The sequence below is a fragment of the Nyctereutes procyonoides genome, unplaced genomic scaffold, assembly GCF_905146905.1.
Source record: "Nyctereutes procyonoides isolate TBG_1078 unplaced genomic scaffold, NYPRO_anot_genome, whole genome shotgun sequence".
NCBI classification, from domain to species: domain Eukaryota; kingdom Metazoa; phylum Chordata; class Mammalia; order Carnivora; family Canidae; genus Nyctereutes; species Nyctereutes procyonoides.
The window spans coordinates 32,633,452-32,656,929 of NW_026575159.1; the positions used below are offsets into that span (position 1 = coordinate 32,633,452).

Below are 23,478 nucleotides of genomic sequence, written 5' to 3' on the forward strand. Positions count from 1 at the left end.
GGTGAGCCACCCAGGGATCCTGATTTAACACTTCAAAGTATTATTATTTTTTTAACACTTCAAATTAGAATAAGGGTTTGAACAAGGTCTACATGTTGCATTTAGTGGAAATGTATCTTAAGTCTGTTAATCCATAACAAAACTAAAGGAACTCTGTTCCTTCTTTTTAAAAAATCCCTTCCCATTTATTTTTTTGGGGGAAAAGTCATTTACTCCATAGAAGATTTGAATGACTACATCCCTACTATATCTTTTAATATGTTCCTCTTTCCCCTGTATTTTGTATATGCTCGTAGTTACATTCAGAAGCTTGATTAGATCAGTTTGTTTCTCATCAGGAAAGCTCTGTAGGTTGCATTGTGCAAGATTCTATGGCTTCATACCAGTAGGCACTTAATACCCTCCTGGCAGAGTTAGGGTCACTCATGGGTTCAGAGGGTCAGCTGAATCTTCCATTATTTTCATCAGTCTTCCACCTATAGGCTTTTACTGCCATTATGACATTGCCAACTCTTTCTTCTGCATTTACTAGATGGAATTCTACACATAACTTTCCTTCACCAATTTGTCCTGAAATGCAGTTCATAGGGGAGAGTCAGAAAGGATGTGATTCTTCAACTACCAATTTTTCAACAGTGGATGACTGTAGTAGCAACTTTCAAATGGCTAATGGAATGGATTTTTATAGTATTTTAAACATGCATTTTATATATGTGGTATGTTTCTGTTCAGTACAGACATTATTATTTTTGATGATGAAATTGTTGGCTTTTTGGCCATTCAGGGCCTTTCACTTTTGTCACCTTGTCCCTCTGGCAAAGGTCTCTTTCTGGTAGCAACCTTGCTTTCTGGCACAAGATGTCCTAAACACATTTTGTGTTATTTCCTTCCCCAAATCTCAAAGGAGCCCTAGTTCCTTTTAAAGGGAAATGCTGAACTCCTCCAAGAGTGTTTGTGTTTAGTGCTGGGAGGGACCTAGGAACACTGCCCACCCAGGACCAGAACGTTTACTTTTTTTTAAATTTTTATTTATTTATGATAGTCACACACACAGCGAGAGAGAGAGAGAGAGAGAGAGAGAGAGAGAGAGAGAGAGAGGCAGAGACATAGGCAGAGGGAGAAGCAGGCTCCATGCACCGGGAGCCCGACGTGGGATTCGATCCCGGGTCTCCAGGATCGCGTCCTGGGCCAAAGGCAGGCGCCAAACCTCTGCGCCACCCAGGGATCCCGGACCAGAACGTTTAAACCAAAGTTTCACGGTGGGGGGTGTGGCCAAAGCATACAGAACCCCAAATACCGCTAGGTGAGGCAGGCCAGGGCTTCTGCCCACTTCCCCGGGGTGGCTCACCCTCAGTGTGCACTGCCCTTGATGACTAAAAGCTCCATTTTAAACCTGTGATCTGAACTCCTGTCTCCACCACGCCCGGGTCCAGTCCCGGTTCCGCCTGCCCTGACCATCCCCTTCCACGGGAGCTGTGAAAATAATAGGGGGGGGGGGAGCTGGGAAGCCAGTAGGGGGACCTCTTGCAGCCCCTGCATCTTGTCCCCACAGAGCCAGCTGGGGCCTCGCCAGTCACTGCAGCCCTCCAGGCCCCCTGGGGAAGGATGGTTTCCTCCCTCTCCGCCAACAGCCCAGCCAATGAGAAGCCGCTACAGGTCCAGCTCCGCTCAGGCCAAGGGACACTCTCTTTACAGCCGCCCCTCCCAGCTCCCCCTGGCCTGAGCCTGTAGAGCTTCTTTGTTCCCAGGGCTCACCTGCCTCCTGCCCTAGCTGACTTGCCTGGGGGTTGCAATTCCCTGCTGTTCCTGAACAGACCCATTTCTGCTGGTCAAATAACTGGCCCTTTCATTTTTAAGGTTAACGGCCATCAGGACTGGCTGCTTGGACCCCTGGTCTGTAGGCCACCGTTTTTGGGGAGCACCCTCCCTCCAGAAGGGCACCAGCCACTCTAGCCATGGCCACCTCCTGTTTGGGCCTCTCTGACGCCGGCTGGCAATGTGCAGCCAAAGACCCAGAATTTTTAAGAACCTTCCCTCTGTGCTGGGGATGAAGTCCCTGCCCTAGGGCCAGGATTGAGGGCATGAGAGCAGCAGGGCCTACCCCCACCCCCCAGCTGCTGGTCCTCCCTAGGTATGGCTGTGGGTGAATACAAACCACAACCATGGGACATCGTCGGGGCCAGCCTAGGCACATTGGGACTGATAGCTGAATGCAATGTGCAGCCCTGCCAGAGGCGGAGCCACAAAGGATGCTGTTGGGACAGCAGACAGCAGGTGCATGTGACCTGTGGCTTAGCCAATACTGTCTTCTCTGTACCACACTTCTGGATTTGGATCATTGTACTGGGGTAGTAGGAGAACATGCTCGTGCTCAGTAACACTAAAGGATGTTAAATCCTTTAAGCAAAAGGGCCTGGGGTCTTGAACCTAATCTCAAGTGGTTCAGGAACAAAATGCAGACACAGACACAGGGCAGAATGCACACTGCCGGCGGTTCTTGATAAACCATGTGCGGGAGTTCTCTGTACTCGGCAACTTTTCTCCAAGCTGGAAATTATATTAAATTAAAAATTACCCCCAAATCCCCAATAAGTTAAGCATAAAAGCTCCCACGACCTTTAGACCCCCACCCCATGGCCCTCCCGACCACAGCCCACCCGATGCTAGCCCTCCCGGCTGCAGCGCCCAGCGCCCCCAGGCCAGCGGACTCCTGCCCTGCTTGCACCACCCCGCGTGGCTGACGTCCTCTGCCCGTGCGGAGCAGATGGGGTCAGTCGTGGGGTACAGGGACACGCGGGGCGAGCGGCGCACCCGACTGCTTTGCCGTTTGGAAACGAAGCGAGAAGGAGGGGGCCGTGCCTCCAGACCTGCTGCGGGCCATGCCGCTCACATCTTTATTAACAGTGCGGCCCCGAACACCTGAGCTCGCGCGCCCTCACCTTCACACGCCCCCCACGGCCTCTCGCGATTCCACGTCTCCACGGGCGGCTTCCGCTGCAGCGTCAGTGTCCGGGGTCTCCTTGGACTGGGGGACAGGAGGAGCCTGATCGCGAGACCGACTTAGCAGGAGTGTTGCTCTGTGAGGCGCCAGCTAAAGGGGCCCGCAAAGAGACCTGGGAGCCCGGGCGCGACGAGGGCAAGGACTGGGCCCGGCCACCCTGGCGGGACGGGGTCAGGGACGGGACCCTGGAGCCCTTGTGGGACGGGGTCAGGGACGGGACCAGGGACAGGATCCGGGAGCCCGGGCGGGACGGGGTCAGGGACAGGGTCAGGGACGGGACCCGGACACCCGCGTTCGTGCAGGGCTGGGATGGAGCCCGTGAACCCGCCCCCGAGGGGGCCCGTGATGGGATCCAGGAGTCCACATGCGACAGGAGCGATGACAGGATCTGGGAGGCCACGCGCGACGGGGCCGTGGAGGCGGAGAAGGACACGGGATGCGAGGCGGGCGGCGGCTGCCACAGCGGCGGGCCGTCGGGGCCCCGGCGCAGCCAGCCGTGCACACGCACCAGGTCCCGAGTGTCCTGGTGCTCACGCCGCAGCTGCTCGCGCTGCTCCAGCAGCTGGCGCCGCATGTGGTGCAGCCCCTGAGCCCAGCGAAGCAGCCGCAGCAGCTCCTGCCGCAGGCGCCCGTTGTCCGCCCTGATGGCCTGCGTGTGCGCGATGAGTGCCCGGGCCGCCTCCCGCTCGGCGCGTCGCGCCAGGGACTGCACCCGCTGACGCGCCTCGCGCTCGAAGGCCGCCTTGTCCTCCAGGAAACGCCTTTTCACGCGGCGAAGCAGCTGCGTGTGCTCCACGCGCATGTGCAGCAGCTCGCGCTCCAGAGCCCGGATGCGGGCCAACTGCTCCAGCTGCAGCTCCTGCAGCGGGGGCGGGGGCGCGGGTCAGAGCGGGGGCGGCGCGCGCCCACCTCGCCCTCGGGGCACGGCCGGGGCGCCACTGGCCTTGTAGGGCTGCAGCTCCTGCACCTGCCGCGCCATCTGCGCCGCGCGCGCCTCCCTCTCCAGCAGCTGCGTGCGCACGCCGTCCTCGCGGCCGCGGAAGAGCGAGGTCAGCTCCGCCCGCTGCCACTGGAGCTGCCTCAGGTCCGCGCGGTGCTGCTCGTCCAGTCGCACCACTGCGCGGGGGCAGCGGCGGCCGCGCGCGCTCGCGGAGCTGGCGTGGAGCCGGTTCTCCTCGCGCAGGCGCAGCGCCTCGGCGTCCAGGAAGGCGTTGTCCCGCAGCACCTGGTCCACGCGCGCCTGGCAGGCGCCCAGCTCCTCCGAGAGCCGCGTGTCCTCGCGCTGCAGGTACTGTGCGCGCTCCGACAGCGGCGGCTCGGCGCCGTCCCCCCCCGCGCCCGGCCGGCGCCCCACGCTGGCCCCGCGCTGCTTCTTGGGCGCCATGGGCTGCGGCCCGCCGAGGGCCTTCCCTTGACCCGGCCCGAATATCCAAATATTCTAGCGACGTGGGCCTGCGGGCCGCGAGGTGGGGGGAGGCGGCCCCCGGGGGGTGGGGCCGGGCAGGGGCCAGGGCATCGTCTGACCTTAATCTTGGGCCCTCTCCAGGCCTTAGCGTCGCCGGCGGGGGGGGGGGGGGTGGGGGGGGCGGCTCACCTTGGCTCACGGTCTCCATGGAGACAGAACTCAGTCGCCCTCCCGCGCGGCCAGCGCATCCCCCGGGCAACGGCCACCCCCTCCCGTCTCCCTCCGGCCCCGCCCGCGTGTGTGCCCCGCGGGGGTCCCGCCAGCCCGCAGGATTGTGGCTCCCGACGAGGACGCTGGACCGGCCCCGGCCCCGGAGCCCACGGCCGCCAGGGGACACTCCTTTCGTCGCTCCCGGAGTCTGGCCGCCAGGGGACACTCCTTTCGTCGCTCCCGCGTGCTAGAGGGTGCCCCAGTTCCTGGGCCGCAGCCGTGAGCAAGCCTCCCCCGGGGAAGGTCCCCGGTCCTACCAGGACAGAGCACCGCACAACCCCTCATCTCTGGGATTCTTTCCACTCCTGGAGGCCCCTGAAGGTTGCATCCATTCGGATGCCGTCACTTGTCCACTGCCTCTCTGTCTGGGGTTCCCTCTGGGTTCCTGAGCCCACACGTGAGCGCCTGCTGTCTCATCCCACTGACCAGCCCCGGGTCAGCTTCCAGGGGTGCCAGCGCCGGGCAGGTCCCGCCTCACCCCCGGCCGGGTGCTCTGAAAGACCTGCGTCTCTACCACCTTTGACCGGCAACTTGAAGCCACACCTGCTTGGGGCCTGTCATCACATAGTTCCTCTCCTGTGCAGGTGTGTCCACGTTTGCTGCCGTGTGAGCAGAGGCACGAACTGTGCACCTGGCAGTTTGGGAGGAACACGGTTTAAGGAAGCCTGCATCAGTAGGAAGGCTCGTGTGGACCTCTTAGGAGGCCAACTGCAGAGCTATGGGCATCCCCTCACCTCTGGACGTGCTCTGGTCGCCACACCTGCCTGGTGGCAGAGCCTCTTAAAATTAGGAACACAAGAGGCATTTTCTTCCTAGTAAAACAATATTTATCTTAAAAATAATATGACGTACACTCAAGACAATGGGGCTGTGATTGGCCCCGTCCTTTAATTTCTGGGGCGAAGTGAGGGACTCAGTGGAGAGAGGCCGTTAAGTCTTCCCAGCCTCTCGGATCTCTCCGTCTCTTGTCTCTGCTTTACTGCCCCCGGATGCCTCCTCCCAGGACAGGTCTGAGCCAGCGCTTTGTTCTCCTCTGCCCCCAGTTTTCTCAGGACTCGCATCTTCCCAGTTCTGCAGTCTAGACGCGACAGCCGCGTGGGAAGCCCTGCCCAGCGCGCCATCCACTCCCTGCCCGCCTCTGCCCCCCTGCCTCCCCCCCCCCATCGTGACCTGCACGGATCAGGGGAAGCAGGGACCCTGTTTCACCTCTTCTCAGGAATGCTGAGCTGGAAAGACACTAGGAGGAAGGGGGTGAGCAGTGCACTCAGCCTGCCAAGGCTGCCCCCCGCCCACCCCCGTGGAGGCCCTGCACTGTTTCAGCTCTTGCCGTGGACCCCCCAAGACGGGTTCTCAGTTGCTCACACTACTCCTCAGGCTCCTGAGTACTCACCACCATCCCCCGTCAGGCTTCCCAAGGGCCCACTCTCTGGCCCCTTGTCTTACATGCCGTCCCTCTTCAGCTCTTGAGACTTGGGGTGAGCCCCCTCCCTCAGGAGTAGCCAGTGGAGTTAGGCTATGCTTGACCCGCAGGTGAGCACCTCCAGCAGCCTCTGCTCCCATTTCACAGGTGGAAAAACTGAGGCACAAAGTGATTGTCCGAGGACCCCTGGAAGCCCTAGGGCTGTGACTTGGACATTGGTGGGCTCTGTCCCCGTGTGTACTGCTACCCCTTGCCCAGTCTTTTCCCCATCTCTGCCCTGTGCCCTGACGCAAGGGGCAGAGCCAGCCACCTTTACTGACCCCCACCCCACAGCAGCCGAGGCCAGCACATGGCTAGTGTCCATGACCCTTCTACCTGCCAGGCCAACTGGACCTGTAGAATCGGTGGGTTCAGGTGATACCAAAGACCTGTTCTTGAAGCTCAGCCCTGGGCGGGAGCCAGATACTGACTAGTGAGCGGAGGAAGGGCCCCTGGGGGGTGGTAGGATGCCCCAGCCCCACCCCAGTACCTTGTCCCTTGATCAGAAGCACAGCGCTGACGGTGACCACCGCGGCAAAGGGGACGATGGGCAGGAATGTGAGCGAAGTGCAGGAGAGCCTGTCTATCCAGTGTGTCCTCTGGCTGGGGTCAAGTCCTGGAGGGCCCAGGCCTGGCTGTTCTCTGGGCCCTGGCTGGGACCCAAATCTGTCCCCTTGTCCATACCCCTATGTCCAAGGTTGGGTACTGCCTGCAGGCCTCCACCTGCCCCCCCCCCACTTCCCCAGACCAGGGAGTCGGTTCTCGGCTGGACATGTAGGCAAGGACCCTTCCTCAAGTGGCTTCCCCTTCACGGCCAGGTACCTCGGAGCCGGTGCCAGACCCACACCAGGTTCGCAGTCAGCCCCAGGTGGAATGCCCAGATCCAGGCCACGACGTGCGTCAGCTCCCAGAGCCACGGCTGCCACTGGAGGAAGCGCTCCGCCCTCCCTGACACACGGTGCCGTGAGGGCCCAGCGCTGCCACCGCTGCTCTTGCTCGGGCTGACAGGCGGGAGCCAGCAGGAGCCCCTGGGGGTATGCATGGAGCGCGGGAAGGCCAGGTGGGGCTTCATGGGACCTGAGGCTTCGCCACGTCAGGGCGAAGGAGCCTTGACAGGCCTGGCTGGAGCCAGTGCCCGTGGGCTTGGCTCCCTACTCCTCCCTGAAGGGGGCTGAACCAGGAAGGCTGGGGCTTGGGGCGTGGTGCAGGTCAGCCTCCTGGCGCAGTCTCCAGGGGTGCTCACCTACCTCTGTGAGGAAGAGGATGACAAAAAGAAGGATGCCCAGTGTCCAGAGCGCCCCGCAGGCCCCGAGGGCAATGGCCACGTGCACCTCTGCAGGATGGCTCAGAGGTGCCCCTGAGAGACAGCTATGAGGGGGCGCTGGCCCGGAGCACACCTCCTCCAGGCCCCTCGTGATCTCTGAGAGGACGGCATCTTCGCCCCCACGGTGCCTTCCTGGGGGACCCACAGTACCTGAGTCCATAGCCCACGCCGCCGGGAGCAGGAGAGGGGAGAGGCCGGCTTTGGAGGTCCGGGCGCTGGAGGAGCGTAGCAGGTGCATTCCAGCGAGGTGCAGAGGCTGTGCTCGAGACCGCCAGGCGCCGGTGGGGCGCACCGTGCTGTGTCCTCAGACCTGTACCCCGAGCGGTGGGGCGCCCCCCCCCCCCCGGGGACTGTGACCCGCAGGAAAGGGCGGGGCCCATGACACGACTGTGACAGTCTGCAGCCTGCGAGCTGGGGACTCTGTGGTCTCCTGAGTTACAAGGAGGAGGGCCGTGGAGGGAGCAGGAGGGTCTGACCGCCCCGCTTGACCCTGGGAGCTCCCACCTGCCCTCGCTCCCTGCCACTGTGGGACCCACTGTGGGTCTTCTGGACAAGGCCTCCCCAAGCTACCATGACTGCCCCAGGTATCAGCTAAAAATGAAACACACAGTCCACTTTTTAACTAATGTGTAATAAATATCCCCTGTTGATAATGTGCTCAAAACGAAGCTGAGGGGTATAATCGCACACAACAAAATTTATTGTTGACTAACGGTTGATGAGAAAATGAAATCCTCTTGGCCAACTTTATATCTGCAAGGTATTTGGACAGGGCACAGTTGGACAGCATAGACATATGGCCCCGAGAGAAAACACCTAACAGCAGCTTTGAAAGTACCAACTAACGGATGAGTCAAACGCCCATCGAAAAATTGACTTGATGATTAAATGTAATGAAGTTCACTCTGCAGAGTTCTTTTTTGCCAAAGTTCACTGATGCTGGTATAATTTTGCTTATCTGCTCCATTCTCAGTGGCAGAATGGCAGGATCAAGACCCCCTCTAACTTGGGGGGAGGAGGCAAGGAAAAGAGGGGTGGCCTGCCAGCTGTCACACATCTTGGGCGCTCTAGGAGCCCACAGTCCCCAGCAGGTGCATTGGGCCGCTTCACAGTCTCCTGGGAAGGGGCTCTTGCTGCCAGAGGTCACCAAGGATCCTGCTGCCCCATCCTGGCCTTGGGCTCCCCATCAGTGGGCTCAGGTCTCATTTCCTGCAGCGTGGCCAACTAGCCACCACTCCTCCCTCCGTCTCCATCCACGCGCCTTCTCCTCTCCTCTGTGTCCCGGGGGCCCTATAGCTTTTCAGTTCATATTTATATTTTTTCTTGAGTATATTTGAGGAATGAATGCTCCACATGTTCTGTAGATCAGCCATTTCAGCTAAGTTATCAAATTGACGGATGTGAGGTTGTTCATAATACACTCTTGTCATCTTTTTAATGTTTGAAGAATCTGTAGGAATGCACTGTCTTTCATTCCTGACACTGGTAATTTCTTCGTTTTATCGTCTATTTCGATTTTATCCCATTTATTCAAAGAATCAAAGTTTTTTTTTTTTTAAAAGGATTTTCCTCATTTGAGAGAGAGATAGAAAGAGCAGGAGCCAGAGGAGGGGCAGAGGGAGAGGGAGAAGCAAACTCCTTACTGAGCGGGCAGCTCGATGTGGAGCTCGATTCCAGGACCCTAAGATCATGACCTGAGCTGAAGTCGACGCTTAACCAACTGAGCCACCCAGGCACCCCAAGAATCAATTTTAATTGTATTGAATTCTTTCCTCCTGTTTATACACTTTCCATTTCAATGATTCTTACTCTTGTCTTCATTCTTGTATGTACTTTGGGTTTAATTTTGTCTTCTTTTTCTAGCATTTAAGGTTGGAAACTGAAATCTTTTGTCTTTTCTAATATAAGCATTTGCAACTATAAATTTCCCTCTAATTGCTGCATTAGCTGCACTCTGCACGTTTTCACATCATGTTTTCATGACCTTCCAGCTCAAAATCGTTTCTAATTTCCCTCACAATTTCTTCTTTGACCCACTGGTTTATTTATATGTGTTGTTTAATCTCCAAATTTTTTTGGGGGGTGTGAATTTTCCAAATATCTTTCTGATATTTAATTCTAATTCAATTCTGTGGGATCTGAGAACGTGTTTTGTATATTTCAGTCCTTTAAAAATCTGTTGATCTTTGTTTTATGGTACCTAGAATATGATTTACCTTCATATTCCTCAAATTCTTCAAATTTCCACATTTGAAAAAAGTGTGTATTCTATTGGTGGTGGGCGATTGTTCCATAAATGTCAATTAGGTCAAACTGTACAACAGTGCTGCTCAGGTCTACTGCATCTTTATTTTTCCACTTGCTTGCTCTACTCATTATTGAAAAAGGAGTGTCTCCAACTGATTTGATGGTTTCTTCTTTCAGTTCTGTCAGGTTTTACCTTATGTATTTTGAGGATTTGCTATTAGGTGCATGTACTCCCAGGATTAGAATATCTGCTTGATGACTTGACATTTGTATCATAATGAAGTGTCCCTCTTTCTCCCTGGTAATAGTCTGTGTCCTAAAGTCTACTTTGTTGGGTATTAACATAGCCACTAAAGCTTTCTTTTGAAAACTATTTGCATGTTAGATCTTTTCCTATTCGTCTTAGTCTATTCAGGCTCCTATAACAAAATACCACAGACTGGGTGGCTTATAAACAACAGAAACTTATTTCTCATGTTCTGGAGGCTGAGAAGTCCAAGATCAAAGTGCCTGGCTGGCTCAGTGAGTGGAACATGCAACTTTTGATCTCAAGGTCATGGGTTTGAGCTCCATGTGGGGGGAAGGGGAGAGTTTACTCTAAAATGAAAGTTCAAGATCAAGGGGCGGGAATATTTGCAATCTAGTGAAGGCCCTCTTTGTGGCTCATAGGCAGCTCCTCTCTGTGTTCTCATATGGTGGAAGGGGTTACACATTTCTCTGGTGCCTCTTTTATAATATCATTCATTCTAGCATGGGGATCTATTCTTATGACCTGAGCACCTCCTAAAGCCCCACTCCCTGATATTATGGTGATTCTAATTTTAATTTTTTTTTTAGGAACCACCATACTGTTTTCCATATTGACTACACCAGTTTACAATCCCGGCAACAGTGTCCAACGGTTCCAATTTTCTCACATTCTCACCAATTCTTTTTATTTTCCTGTTTTCAGTTTTTTAGTTTGGTTTGGGTTTTAGGTTTTTTGGTTTTGGTTTTGGGTCTTGGGTTTGTTTTCATCCTCATGGGCATGAGGTGGTATCTTATTATGGTCATGATGGGATTTAAGATAGATTTTTGATCATATCATTGAGTTACCAGGTCTAGCTAGGGCAGTCATATCTTTTAGTGAAATTTAGTGGATGAGAAAAATGTCTTTTATATTCAGCCATTATATCCCATTTCTAGAGTTCTTTATTTCCTTTTTTTATGTCAACCCAGATTTTCATTCAGAATCATTTTCCTTCATTGCAGAAAACTTTCATTAATGTTTTTTTGCAGTGCAGGTCTGCAGGTATTACATACTCTCAGTTTTTGTTTCTCTGAACAAGTATTGTCTTCATTTTTTTTTTAAGATTTTATTTATTTATTCATGAGAGACACAGAGAGCGAGGCAGGGACACAGGCAGAGGGAGAAGCAGGCTCCATGCATGGAGCCCGATGTGGGACTCGATCCTGGGACTCCAGGATCATGCCCTGGGCCAAAGGCAGGCACTCAACCACTGAGCCACCCAGGTGTTCCTTGTCTTCATTTTTGAATTTATTTATTTATTTATTTATTTATTTATTTATTTATTTATTTATTTATTTATTTATTATAGTCATACAGAGAGAGAGAGAGAGAGAGAGAGAGGCAGAGACACAGGCAGAGGGAGAAGCAGGCTCCATGCACCGGGAGCCTGACGTGGGACTCGATCCCGGGTCTCCAGGATCGCCTTGTCTTCATTTTTGAATGATACTCTGAGTATATTACTCTAGATTAGCAATGTTTTTGTTTTGATTTGTATATTTTTGTTTTTAGTGCATTAATAATGTCCTTGCTTTGTCCTTTGTCTTGAAGTTATTTTCTGACAAGAACTCTGTGGTTATAGTTATTTTTGTTCCTCTGTTTGTAAATTTTTTGATAATTTTGTTATTTTTATCACTTTTTCAGCAATTTAGTTATCATGTGCTTATTATAGCTTCCTTTGTGTTTTTCCTCCTTAGGTTTCACTTAAATTCCTGGATTTGTGAGTGTATTACTTTTCCTTCAAACTTGCAAAAATGTCAGCCATTACTCTCTCAAATATACTCTCTTCATTGCTCTCTTTTGTTGATACTCTCCCACAGGTTCTTGAGTTTTGTTTTTTCCTGTTTCTTTTGTTTGTTTGTTTTTTGTTTTTTTCCTGTTTCAATGTGCTTAGTTCCTATTGGTATGTCATCATGTTCACTGCCATCTCTTCTGCCATTAAGTCTATTCAATGAGTTTGCACTTCAGATATTTTATTTTTCAGCTCTAGAAATTCCACAGGGTTCTTTTTTATAACTTCTCATCTCATCATATTCATGTTTTTCTTTAAAGTCATGAACAGGACAGCCCTGGTGGCTCAGCAATTTAGCGCTGCTTTCGGCCCAGGGCGTGATCCTGGAGTCCCGGGATCGAGTCCCATGTCAGGCTCCCTGCATGGAGCCTGCTTCTCCCTCTGCCTGTGTCTCTGCCTCTCTCTCTCTCTCTCTGTCTCTCTTGAATAAATAAATAAAATCTTAAAAAAAAATAAAGCCATGAACATACTTAGAACAGCTGTTTCTTAAAGTCATTGCCAATTACATCATCTCTGTCATTTATGGGTCTACTTTTTTTAAAAGATTTTATTTTATTTATTCATGAGAGACACAGAGAGAGAAAGAAAGAGAGGCAGAGACATAGGCAGAGGGAGAAGCAGGCCCCATGCAGGGAGCCCGCTGTGGGACTCAATCCCAGGACCCCGGGATCACATGGTGAGCCAAAGGAGGACGCTTAACTGCTCAGCCACCCAGGCGTCCCTATGGGTCTAGTTCTATCAACTGACTTGTCTCCTGGATATGGTCATGTGTTCCTGCTTCCTCACAAGCCCTGTAACTTTTTTTACAAGGTGAATTTGAGGTGAAATTCACATAGAATTAACTACATTAGAGGATACATCTCCGTGGCATTTGGTCCATTCACAGTGTTATGTAACCACTACCTCTATCTAGTTACAAAACATTTGCATCACCCTAAAGGGAACCCTGTTCCCATTAAGCAGTCCTGACCCATCCCCTTCCTTCAACCCCTGGAACTGGAAGCCATCAATCTGTGTTCTGTCTCTATGGACCTACCTACTCTGAGGATTTCATATAAGTGGAATCACATACGTGTCTTTTGTATCTGACCTCTTTCACCTGGCACAGTGTTTCTTTAAAAAAAAAAAGATTTTATTTATTCATGAGAGACACACAGAGAGAGAGAGAGGCAGAGACACAGGCAGAGGGAGAAGCAGGCCCCACCCAGGGAGCTCAGTGTGGGACTCGATCCTGAGACTCTGGGATCTCGCCCTGGACTGAAGGCGGTGCTAAACTGCTGAGCCACCCAGGCTGCCTGGGCACAGTGTTTCTGAAGCTCACCAAATTGTCACGTGTAGCAGGCACTTTAGTCCTTTCTATGGCTGAATTATATTCCACTGTATGGAGAGACCACAGTTTGTTTTTCCATTCATCAATTGGTGGACATTGGGTTGTTTCCGCTTTTTGGCTTTTGTGAATGCTGTGAACACTTGTGTGCAAGTATCTGTTTGAATGCCTGTTTTCTATTCTTTTGGGTATATTCCGGGAGTGGAATTGATGGGTTGTATGCTAATTCTATGTTTAACTGTTGGAGGAACTGCCAAACTGTTTTCTGCAGCAGCTGCATCATTCTGCATGCCCTTGAGCAATCAAGAGAGTTCCAATCTCTCTCCATCCTCGTGAAGACTTATTGTTATTGTTATTGTTACAGCCATCCGAGTGAATGTGGAGTAGTATCTGTAGAGGCTGCTTTTAGGCCACAGGTTTCATTAGAAACCTGACTAAGGTGACAGGCCCCACTACAACCACGCAGCTGAATGCAAACAGGCTCATTAGGTGACCAACCTCAAGTTAGCCATAGGCCCAAGCTGACCAGTGGGCCACTGACAACCAGGCATAGGCACCAAAAAGGAAAATTCTATATGTTGCTATATGTCCTCACTCCCCTCCAATAAATACAGCCCCCCCCAAGCCTGTCACCGCCCTCCCCCTGCCCCCTGGCAGTCTCTCCTTTGCCGTCCTGCCCGCTGCTGCCTTGCAGCGTATCCAACAAACTTCTATCTTCCTTGTTCTGTCTTTGGTGAATTCTTTCCCTGCCCACACCACCAGCCTCCACCTGATTGAGTCACTGCACAGTATCTCATGTATTTTTTATTGCATTTCCCCGATGATTAATGATGTTGTGCATCTCTTCATGTGCTGTTGACCATCTGTATACCTTCTTTGGAGCTATATCTATTCAAATTCTTTGCCCATATTTTTAATTGGGTAAATCTAGTAACTTTTTTTTTTAAGCAGGTTCCACAACCCTGAGATCAAGAATTGGACTGAAATCAAGAATTGGAAGCTTAACCTACTGAGTCACTCAGGTGCCCTAAACTAGTAACTTTTTATTACATTCTGGATGCTGAAGATTTTGAATTTTGTGTAATAGAGTGCTGTTTGTGGTGTTTCCCTTTAAAGAGTGGTGAAGATTTTTGGCCAACAGTTAGGCTATATTTGTAGCATCTTGTTCCTTTTAAGGCTTGTTCTCTACACTCACGACGGGTGTGGAGTAGGTTTTGGTCTAGAGCCGGCTTAGTCACTTTATGGAGAAGTGACATGTCTGGAGTCTCTCCTGAATCTCTGGTGTCCAGTTTGGCTGCTTGGCACATTAAGACCTTCCTACTGAAGTGAAATTTGGAAATTTTCAGCAACACCATCCCCACCCCCTGCCACCAAGTTGTTCTTCCCATGGACTTCATGCCAGCAGGCTGGGTCCAAGGACCAGCCAGGAGGCTCCTTGGCTTCCTGCAGGCTAGAAATCAAACATGAGCCAGCAGGAAGTGAGAGCGGAGATTATTGAAGATACAGAGAGAGCAGATATAGACAGAGTGTCTGGGAGACTCCGAAAGGAAGGAAGCATAAGCCTAGTCTTTGGGGGAATGGGGTTTTTATTGAGGATGGTGGCCTGGTCTGGTGTACTTGCCCCCTCAGGCATCTGGGAACTGGTCAGGACAAAGATGAGAGCCCAGCTGTCATCTGTTGGATCCAGCAGGCCTTGGCATGGAGGGGTCCAGCGCTGGTGGTCTCCAATATGCATTTGATGGCTGGTCTGGTCATCCTCCGCTGGTCCTTCCTTAGATGCTTCTGGTCCCCAGTGTCCAGTGCTGTTCCAGGGGAAACACTAACTCCTTGCCCCTTACAAGGAACACGTACACTACTTGTATTCTGAGGCGTGCGTAGAATGTTTGTGAAGTGCCAGTTCTCATAAGAATTGAAGCAGGAAAAGGAGCAAAAAGGAGATTGTTGTGGAGTCCTTGAGTTTCCATGTCTCAGATGGTGGAAATTTTCTCCCACTCTTCCCTGACACAGGGCTGGCACTACTTGTCCAATCCACAAACACTTGTTTCACATATTTTGTCACGTTTTGCTGCTGTTTACTGGGGGAAGGCATGTCCAGCTCTGGACACTGGGGACCAGAAGAGCACGCTCTCCCGCCTCATTTCTTTCCCTTGTTCATTCTCCACGTCCTCCAACTTTATATTGAGATACAACCACATGGCATGATTTCAACAACTTAGAGGTATACACCCTTGAAAGCATCACCGCAATGTAACATTTCTGCTACCTCCGAACGTTCCCTGGACAGTCCCTCTCTCCCTGCGCTCCCGGGAGCCCGGGGGCCATCACTGAACCAGAGGAAGCACTGTCTACAGTTCTCTATGAATGGATTCATCCGGTGATTTGAGGAGGGGTCTGACTTGGCCAGCATCATGATCTTGCAGCCCATGTTGTGTGTGTCAGTAGTTTCTTTCCCTTTCTTGCTGAGCAATGCGCCATCGTACGCCTAGGCCACGTTTTATTTATCCATTTTCAAATGTTTCAATGTTGGAAGCAGGGACGCCCGGGTGGCTCAGTGGTGAGCATCTGCCTTCCGCTCAGCGCCTGACCCGGGGGTCCTGGGGTTGAGTCCTGCATTGGGCTCCCTGCATGGAACCTGCTTCTCCCTCTCTGCCTGTGTCTCTGCCTCTCTCTGCGTCTCTCATGAATAAATCCATAAAAATCTTACAAAAAAAAATTGGAAATATTTGGGTGGTTTCCAGTTCGGGGCTACTAGAGACAAAGCTGCTAGGAGCGTTCATGTATGACTCTTTGTGCGGACCTGTGTTCCCATTGCTTTTGGGGAACTCTCCAGGTGAAGAATGCCTGGCTCGTGGTACATCTATGATCAACAAACTGCGCAACTGTCTTCCAAAGAATGTACTTTACACTCTCACCAACCGTGTGTGCAAACTCCCGCCTCCTCCGGCCTGCCCTGGGAGCCCAGCCTCCAGCCCCCGGGGCGCCTCAGCATCCCCCAGCCCCGGCGTCCGCGCGGAGAGCGGCGGGGCCCCTGCCCCAGACTGCGGGGCCTTAGGAGGCCTGCTCCGAGCGCCGCGCTAACCGCCACCGCCACCTCGGAGTCACCCACAGTCTGGCTCCGGAGGCCTCGGAGCCGGGCGCCCAGGGGCGGGGTAGGAGTGGGCGGGGCGCCGCCGGGGCGGGGCCAGGCTACCGTGGGCGGGGCCGGGGTAGGAGTGGGCGGGGCGCCGCTGGGGGCGGGGCCAGGCTCGAGTGGGCGGGGCGCCACTGGGGCGAGGTGGAGGGGAGACACTCGGGGGCGGGGCGAGGGGTGGGGCTCGAGGTGCACCCTCCGCCCCACCCCGGCACCGCGCAAGCGCAACAGAGGGGGCAGTCTCCAAGGCAACCGGGTTCAACAGCTCCAGCGCTGCGGGCGTCTGGAGGCCCCAGAGCCCGGCCCAGGCATGTGCGCCGCGGAAGTGGACGACCACGTAGCCCAGCGATACCTGCTCAAGCGGCGGCTGGGGAAGGGGGTGAGCCCGGACACCTGCAGGGCGGGGGCAGGTCCAGTGCGAGGTCTGTTCGTTCCGACACTGCCGGGGGTCCACGGACTGGACGGTGGCCTTGGCCAAGCCACCGAGCCCCTCGGGCTTCCGTTTGCTGGAACAGCGTCCTAACAACGCCTATTCCGAGGGAGCCTCGCCTGGCTCTGGGCCCACAGCGGTCTCAGGCCGGAGGGACCCTGGACAGATCCCCTCCCCAGTCCTCACCCAGGGTCCCATACTCCCAGCTGGCTCTCCTGGTGCCTATAGGACACTCTAAGGAGGCCGGACCCACCCAGTCCAGTCGCTGAGGGTGATGGGTAGATCCTAAGCCTGGCCCAGGAAGAGCCTGGGCAGATAAACGGGCATGCAGTGACAGCCAGAACCGTGTGTGAGAGCATGTGGGATTGTGTCTAAGGGTGTATGAGAAGGTGTGTGACTGTGTGGGCGTGTAATGCGGGAGGAAGAAAGAACGTTCCAAACAGCACAGACAGCAAGTGCAAAGGCCCTGAGGCAAGGACCTGCTGGCTGTGGGGAAACATCAGAGTTGGTGTGACCTGGATAGGAGTGACTCGGGGGAGGGCTCTGATCACCTGTGGTTTTGGGAAACTGCAAGGGCTTTTACTGGGCAGCACACAGGGGTGGTAGCAGCCTTTGATGCCACTTTACAAGACTCACCCTGCCTCCTCCGTAGAGGCTCAGACCAGGTGGAGATGGTAGCAAGTGGTTGGATTCTGACAAATTCTGGAGCCAACAGGATCTGCTGACAGGCTGGATGGGGGATGTGAGAGGGGAGTGGTACCCAGAACAGGCTTTATCTCCCACCCAGAATCTCCCATCTGTGACCTTGCTTCCCACCATCCTCCTCCACCGGGGAAGACACTGGGGTTGTCTTCAGCTACAGGGACCTCCCCCAGAGCCACAGGCCCTCACCACGCCCTCATTCCCTCCCAGGAGCCAGAGCAGGTGGGAGGCACAGTCTGGTATGTAGGGGAAGGCCAGGCTGGAGGCTGGCCCTGGCCCAACAAGCTGATCACCCTCCTCGCAGGCCTATGGCATTGTGTGGAAGGCGGTGGATAGGAAGACTGGAGAGGTCGTGGCCATCAAGAAAATCTTCGATGCCTTTAGAGACAAGACAGATGCCCAGGTAAGTGAGTGGGGAAGAGGTGTGGGAGGGACAGGGGCAGGAGTGTGGGGGTGACTCCCTGCTGCCGTGGTGCCTGGAAGCTCCAGGGTTATTTTGAAGCCCGTTCACAGCAGGTTCTGCTCAGAGCACCACCTGCCCTCTGACCCTAAGGTCTGGTGTGGGTGATGACCATGAGTCCCTATGGATCCTTTCAAGAAGTGCACTTCCTTCTTCGTCTGTACCCACACTGATGTTCCTATATCATTCCAGAGAACATTCCGGGAAATCACGCTGCTCCAGGTGAGTGGCCAGGGCCACCTGACCGTTTCCCCAGGTGCAGTTTCTCCAAACAAGGGGGGAAGCCCATACCCTCGCCCAGCAAAGCACACAGCCCCTGGCTCTCTCCTTAGGAACTTGGGGACCATCCCAACATCATCCGCCTCCTGGACGTGATCCGGGCGGAGAATGACAGGGACATTTACCTGGTGTTTGAGTCTATGGGTGAGTGAGGCCTTACTCGGTCTGGTCCAGGACCCTCCAGTGGCCGGTCTCTCTTTGTATGTCCCTCTGCCGCTCGGGTCACCAGTGTCCAGCTCTCAGCCAGCACAGTTTCTCAGTGCACAAGGACAAGCAGCTGACTGAATCTGCACCTGGGCCTGCCAGGACCACCTTGAGCCCACCTGCACAGGCTCCTGCTTTCTCCCCTTTTGCGGCTCTGTATTTCCCTTTTTCTACCCATTTTATAAAACATGGCAACATGAAATAAAGCATTAAAAATAATCCCACAGACTGTTATTGTTGTGCCAACTAAGGCAGCGAGCAGGCCCCAAGAAGCTTGCTGGAACCATGGAGAAGTGGCTGTGCCCAGGACGGGGCCAGGGACAGGGCTTCGAGGGTGGCCAAGCCAGTGGGACTTGGGGACTGCAGTCATGGGAGGACTGACCCCCCTACTCCAAAGTGGGACAGACCTGTCCACGCTCCCCAGGCCCCCTAGACTGACCCGCCCACTCCCCTAGACACTGACCTGAACGCCGTCATCTGTAAGGGCAGGCTGCTGAGGGACGTCCACAAGCGCTACATCTTCTACCAGCTTCTGCGGGCCACCAAGTACATCCACTCGGGACGCGTCATCCACCGGGACCAGAAGGTGCCATCCATGCTCCATTAGCAGGGCCTGTCCTCCCACTGTGTGCACACACCCCTGACAGCCTCGGCGCCTCCTCTCCTACAGCCGTCCAACATCCTCCTGGACTCCAGCTGCGTGGTGAAGCTCTGCGACTTTGGGCTTGCGCGCCCCCTCAGCGGCCTCCCTGAGGAGCCTGCAGGCCAGGCCCTGACAGATTATGTGGCCACGCGCTGGTACCGGGCTCCAGAGGTGCTGCTGTCCTCGAGCTGGTAACAGCATCACTCTCCCCCAACCCTGCCCTCACCTCCCCCCCAGCACCCCCCATATCCTCTTGTCCAGCCAAGGCCCCCCATGTCCTCACTGGCTCCCTCCCCACACCCCAGACCCTGCCCCCTTGAATGTCTCTCCTCCTCCCCCCACCTCTGCCTCCTGGGTCCCTCCCCCACCCCCAGCCCAGGCCTCCACCCCTTCCTGCCCCAGGTACACCCCTGGGGTGGACATGTGGAGTCTGGGCTGCATCCTGGGGGAGATGCTTCGGGGAAGGCCCCTGTTCCCTGGCACATCCACACTCCACCAGCTGGAGCTGATCCTGGAAACCATCCCTCCACCATCCAAGGAGGGTGAGGATGTGTGCAGGACTCTGGTCAGCATGGGGAGCCCAAGGTTCAGAGCACACAACTGTAGGGGGACAGCACCTGAAAGGTCAGGACTGGTAGGGAGGAGGCTGGGGAAGAGGAGGAGGGGAAGGGTCCAGAGCCTCAGGAGGATGGAAAGGCCAGGCCCTGCACATGGTAGGCCCAGGGAGGAGCTACAAGCCTTGAGGGCCTGGCCACGGGTCCTTGAGGACCAAGCGTCCAGCTGGGTCAGGACAAGAGGAGGACAAGAGCTGAGGGGTGGCAGGGGCAGGTCCAGCACCTTTGCTGGGAGGTGGGGAGTTGGGGGTAGGGATGGAGGAGGATAACAGTGGGGGTAGGTAGGCTCAGAGTCCTTCCTAGTCCCCGCAGGAGGGAGCAGGGCCAAAGAGAGGGGAAGGACCAGGTGAGAGGAACCCTGTCGTCCGGCCAGGTCTCTGCTTTCCTGGGTGGAGGTCAAGGGGCTCTTCCATGGAGGAGGAGGTGGAGTGCAGGTGTGGGAGTGAAGGAGTGTGCAAGGGCAGGCACACTGCAGGTGTGCACATGCACGCCTAGGGCAGGAGGACAGATATTTGAGGTTGGAGCAGACAGCGGAAGCCCTGCAGGGAGACGGGCGCCCAACGAGGCAGGAAACCACTGGCCCTACAGCTCCCCAGCTGCCACACACGTGGGACCAGGCCCTCCCACTCACCTCCACCTCCTGTCCTCCCACCTGCAGATCTCCTGGCTCTTGGCTCAAGCTACACTGCCTCCATCCTGCCCTGCCTGGGGGCCCGGTGAGTGGGGCTGCTTAGGGGCCTGGCTCTGGCCAGCCTGCCAGCCCAGACCTGGGCCCCGCCTTCTGATGGTGTCTCAACCTCAGCGTGTGGGTTGCCGGCGGTATGAGGAGTCCCCAGCGTCGCCAGCAGGCCTGAGGGGCGGGGAGGCCCACAGGCACTGCGCAGGGGTCTCCCTACCGTCCCAGGCTGCCTGGGGGTGTTGAGCGGGGAGGACAGTTAAGTGGTGCCCGCGGGGGGGTTGGAAGCCCAGCTGCCACAGCTGTAGATGTGGGGAGGGGCCCCGACGTGGAGAGGGGACAGTACGCGGGCGCCCGCAGGCCGCAGCACACGCTGGACACCCTCCTGCCGCCCGACACGCCCCCGGAGGCCTTGGATCTCCTCGGGAGACTCCTGGTGTTTGCCCCCGACAAGCGGCTTAGCGCAGCCCAGGCCCTGCAGCACCCCTACGTGCGAAGGTAGGGGCGGGAGGGGGCGGGAGAAGGCGGGGTCCCGAGGGCCAGCTCCTCCCCCGCGGGGGCCAGGTGTTGGGGGCGGATCTGAGCTGGTGCGAGAGGCCCGGCCTGACCGCCGCCGGCTGCTCCCCGCAGGTTCCACTGCCCAGCCCGTGAGTGGACACTGGACTCGGCCGTGCGGCTCCCAGTGCTCGAGGGAGTTCAGCTCTCCGCCCCCGAGTATCGCAGGCGTGTCTATCAGGTGCTCTGGCCCCGACCACCCTGGGGGCGACCCCAGAACCGTCTACACCGCGCCGTGCACCTCTGAGCCCCGCCTTCCTTCCCGCAGATGATCCTGGAGCGCAGGGGTGACGGCCGCGTCCCCGGAGAGAAGGGCCTGGGGGTACCCCCCGGGGGGCAGAGCCCAGTGGGCCCCGGGCGCACCTGCTCAAACCCAGGGCCATCCGTCAGCTGTCTCCGGGATCCCCTGCACAGAAGCCGGGACGCAGACCTCAGAGCGGCCCGGGTCGCCAGGGCGTCCACGGTGTGTGACCCCTCACGGCCCCTGGCCCTGCTGGGTGGAGCCACCAACGACCACAGCGCCCGGCTAACCCCGGGGGTTGACCTTCAGGCCCCACAGACGAAGCCTGCGGAGCCAAGAACCTTCCCCGGCAGAGCTCGGTCCCCCTGCTGCAGCCTCCGCCGCCAGGAGGTCCCGGGAGAGGGGACAGGCCCCCCGGGGCGGCGGGGGCGGCGGCGGCCCCCTCGGCGCCTTCGTGGGTAGGTCGGCCGGGAGGGTGTCCCCGGTGCTGCCCGCGGGCTGGCGGCCCCCCCGTGACGCGCCCCTTCCCAGGTGGAGCCCAGCGGGAAGGGGGCGGCGCCCTCCCTGGCCTCGCAGGCCGCCGCCCAGGTGGCCGTCCAGGCCCTGATCCGGAGCGACTGGCACCCGCGCCGCGGGGGGAGGTCGGCCGGCGCGCGGCGGGTGAGCGCGGCCAGATCCCGGCCCCCGACCTGGGGCGTCCCTCCCGCTCCCTCCCCGGCCCCGCCTCCTCCCCCGAGGCGTCCCTCCCGCCCCCTCCCCGGCCCCGCCCCCGCCCCTGACACCCCCCCCCCCACGCTGTGCGCAGGTCCCGCGCGCGCTTCCCGCGGATGCCTCGCGCGAGCCCCGGCCGGGCCGGAGGATGTTCAGCGCCTCGGCCTCGCAGGGCGCTCAGGGTGCGGCCAGGGCGGCGCTCGGGGGCTACTCTCAAGCCTACGGGACCGTCTGCCGCTCGGCGCTGGGCCGCCTGCCTCTGCTCCCCGGGGCCCGCGCCTAGGCCGCCCCTCCAGCTCCCACCCGGCTCTTCTGCGCAGCCCCGGATTGCCCCTAGGTCCCGGTGCTCCCCGCCCCCCCTTTTGCCTGGCCGCATTCTTAGGATCCCTGGAGCTTGTCCGGGCCTCCTGGGGGGGAGTTGAGCTTCCCACCCATCCCCAGTCGCTCCCTCCAATAAAGTCTGATCCATCCCCAGCCTGCCTGCCTAGCTTCTCTTCTCAGTGAGGGACTCGCTCTGAGGCCACACCGCCCCTTTCCTGGAGCCCACCCCCTTCCGAGGACCCCCGTCCAGTGCAGAGCCCATGAGAAGCTCCGAGGGCACCTTCTGCTGCCGCTGTGTGGCTCTTGCCTGCCTAATGCCCTGTGCTTTCTCTCTGAGCCCTTGGCACCAGAGACTGGCCTGGGGTCCCCCTTGGGGCCAGCTTCCTGTCCTCTTTGCACAAATGCCAGAGGTTGGCCTGGTGCCAGAGCACCATCAGAGGGACAGGGCTGTCCCCGGGGTGCACCTGTTGCCTCGGTGCATGCCATCACGTGACAGCATTTGCAACCCTGGCCCAGAGTAAGGGTGGAAGAGATTACAGGGCAGGGCCCTTGGGCACAGCCCCTGAGTGTGGTCATGGTGCTCTTCGCAGAGCTCCACTGTCACCAAGTGACTGGCAGCTGGTTTGTCCAGGGGGTGGGCCCAGGGGGTGGGAGCCAGAGATGCAAGGGGCCTAGTGCACACCAAACTGTCTCCTGGTTCCAGGACTGCTTCCACTTCACCTGACCGGGGCAGGGGCTGGAACACAGGCGGAGTCACGGTCTAAAGGGTGTGGCCTGTGCCTGGGTGGGGGCTGGGCAGCTGGGAGCCCCAGCTCCACTCACCTGTGAAAGCTGCTGCTCCCTGCTGCTGCGGGAGGCACAGGTGGGAAGGGCAGGGACAGCTGGCCAGAGGGTGCGCCTGGACCACGCGGCTACAAGCACAACAGGACTCCGGGGGAGGCCAAGAAAAGAGGCCAGGCCATATGGCCCAGGCTTGGCTTGGAGACAACTGGGCTGCCGGGGGTCAGGTGATGGACAGGGCGCCGAATGAGTGTGAAGGAATGTCCCAGCCCAGCAAAGCGGAGGGAGGGGGCCCCCCCAGAGCCAGCCTTGGGAATCGGGGCCAGGAGGGGGGGAGGGGCACCCTGTGGTGGGGAGGAGCCGGGGAAGGTGGGAGCTGTCTGCTGGGCTTGGTGAGCAGCAGCCCCCAGGGGAGACACCAGGTATGTCTACACAGAGGGCTGGTGCCAGTTGGAGAGTCGTGGACTCGGGCTGTGAAAGGGAGCTGGTCGTGGGAAGGGGCTGAGGTGGAAGGAGTCTCTGGGTTAGACTGGCTGGAGGAGTTGGCAGGACAGATGTGTGTGTGTGTGTGTGTGTGTGTGTGTGTGTGTGTGTGGGGAGCCCACAAGGATTCGTGGTGCT

General features: G+C 56.6%; 2 protein-coding genes across 2 annotated transcripts; one reads left to right on the forward strand and one right to left on the reverse strand.

Moving 5' to 3' along the window:
• Positions 1-1,107: 1,107 nt before the first annotated feature.
• On the reverse strand, positions 1,108-4,513 carry CCDC166 (coiled-coil domain containing 166). Its single transcript, XM_055314357.1, has 4 exons — positions 3,945-4,513; positions 3,510-3,860; positions 2,940-3,025; positions 1,108-2,547 (listed from the first exon to the last, which is right to left on the reverse strand). Exons 1-3 carry the CDS (start codon positions 4,383-4,385, stop codon positions 2,942-2,944), a joined length of 876 nt encoding a protein of 291 aa, XP_055170332.1. The 5' UTR covers positions 4,386-4,513; the 3' UTR covers positions 1,108-2,547; positions 2,940-2,941.
• Positions 3,438-23,457, forward strand: MAPK15 (mitogen-activated protein kinase 15). Its single transcript, XM_055314048.1, has 15 exons — positions 3,438-4,289; positions 4,650-5,260; positions 5,720-5,927; positions 6,954-7,169; positions 17,678-17,776; positions 18,026-18,055; positions 18,166-18,256; positions 18,772-18,902; positions 18,987-19,150; positions 19,362-19,501; positions 20,232-20,289; positions 20,610-20,747; positions 20,880-20,985; positions 21,073-21,503; positions 21,851-23,457. The coding sequence occupies exons 1-15, from the start codon at positions 3,438-3,440 to the stop codon at positions 22,176-22,178; spliced, it is 3,603 nt and encodes a 1,200-aa protein (XP_055170023.1). The 3' UTR covers positions 22,179-23,457.
• Positions 23,458-23,478: the final 21 nt, after the last annotated feature.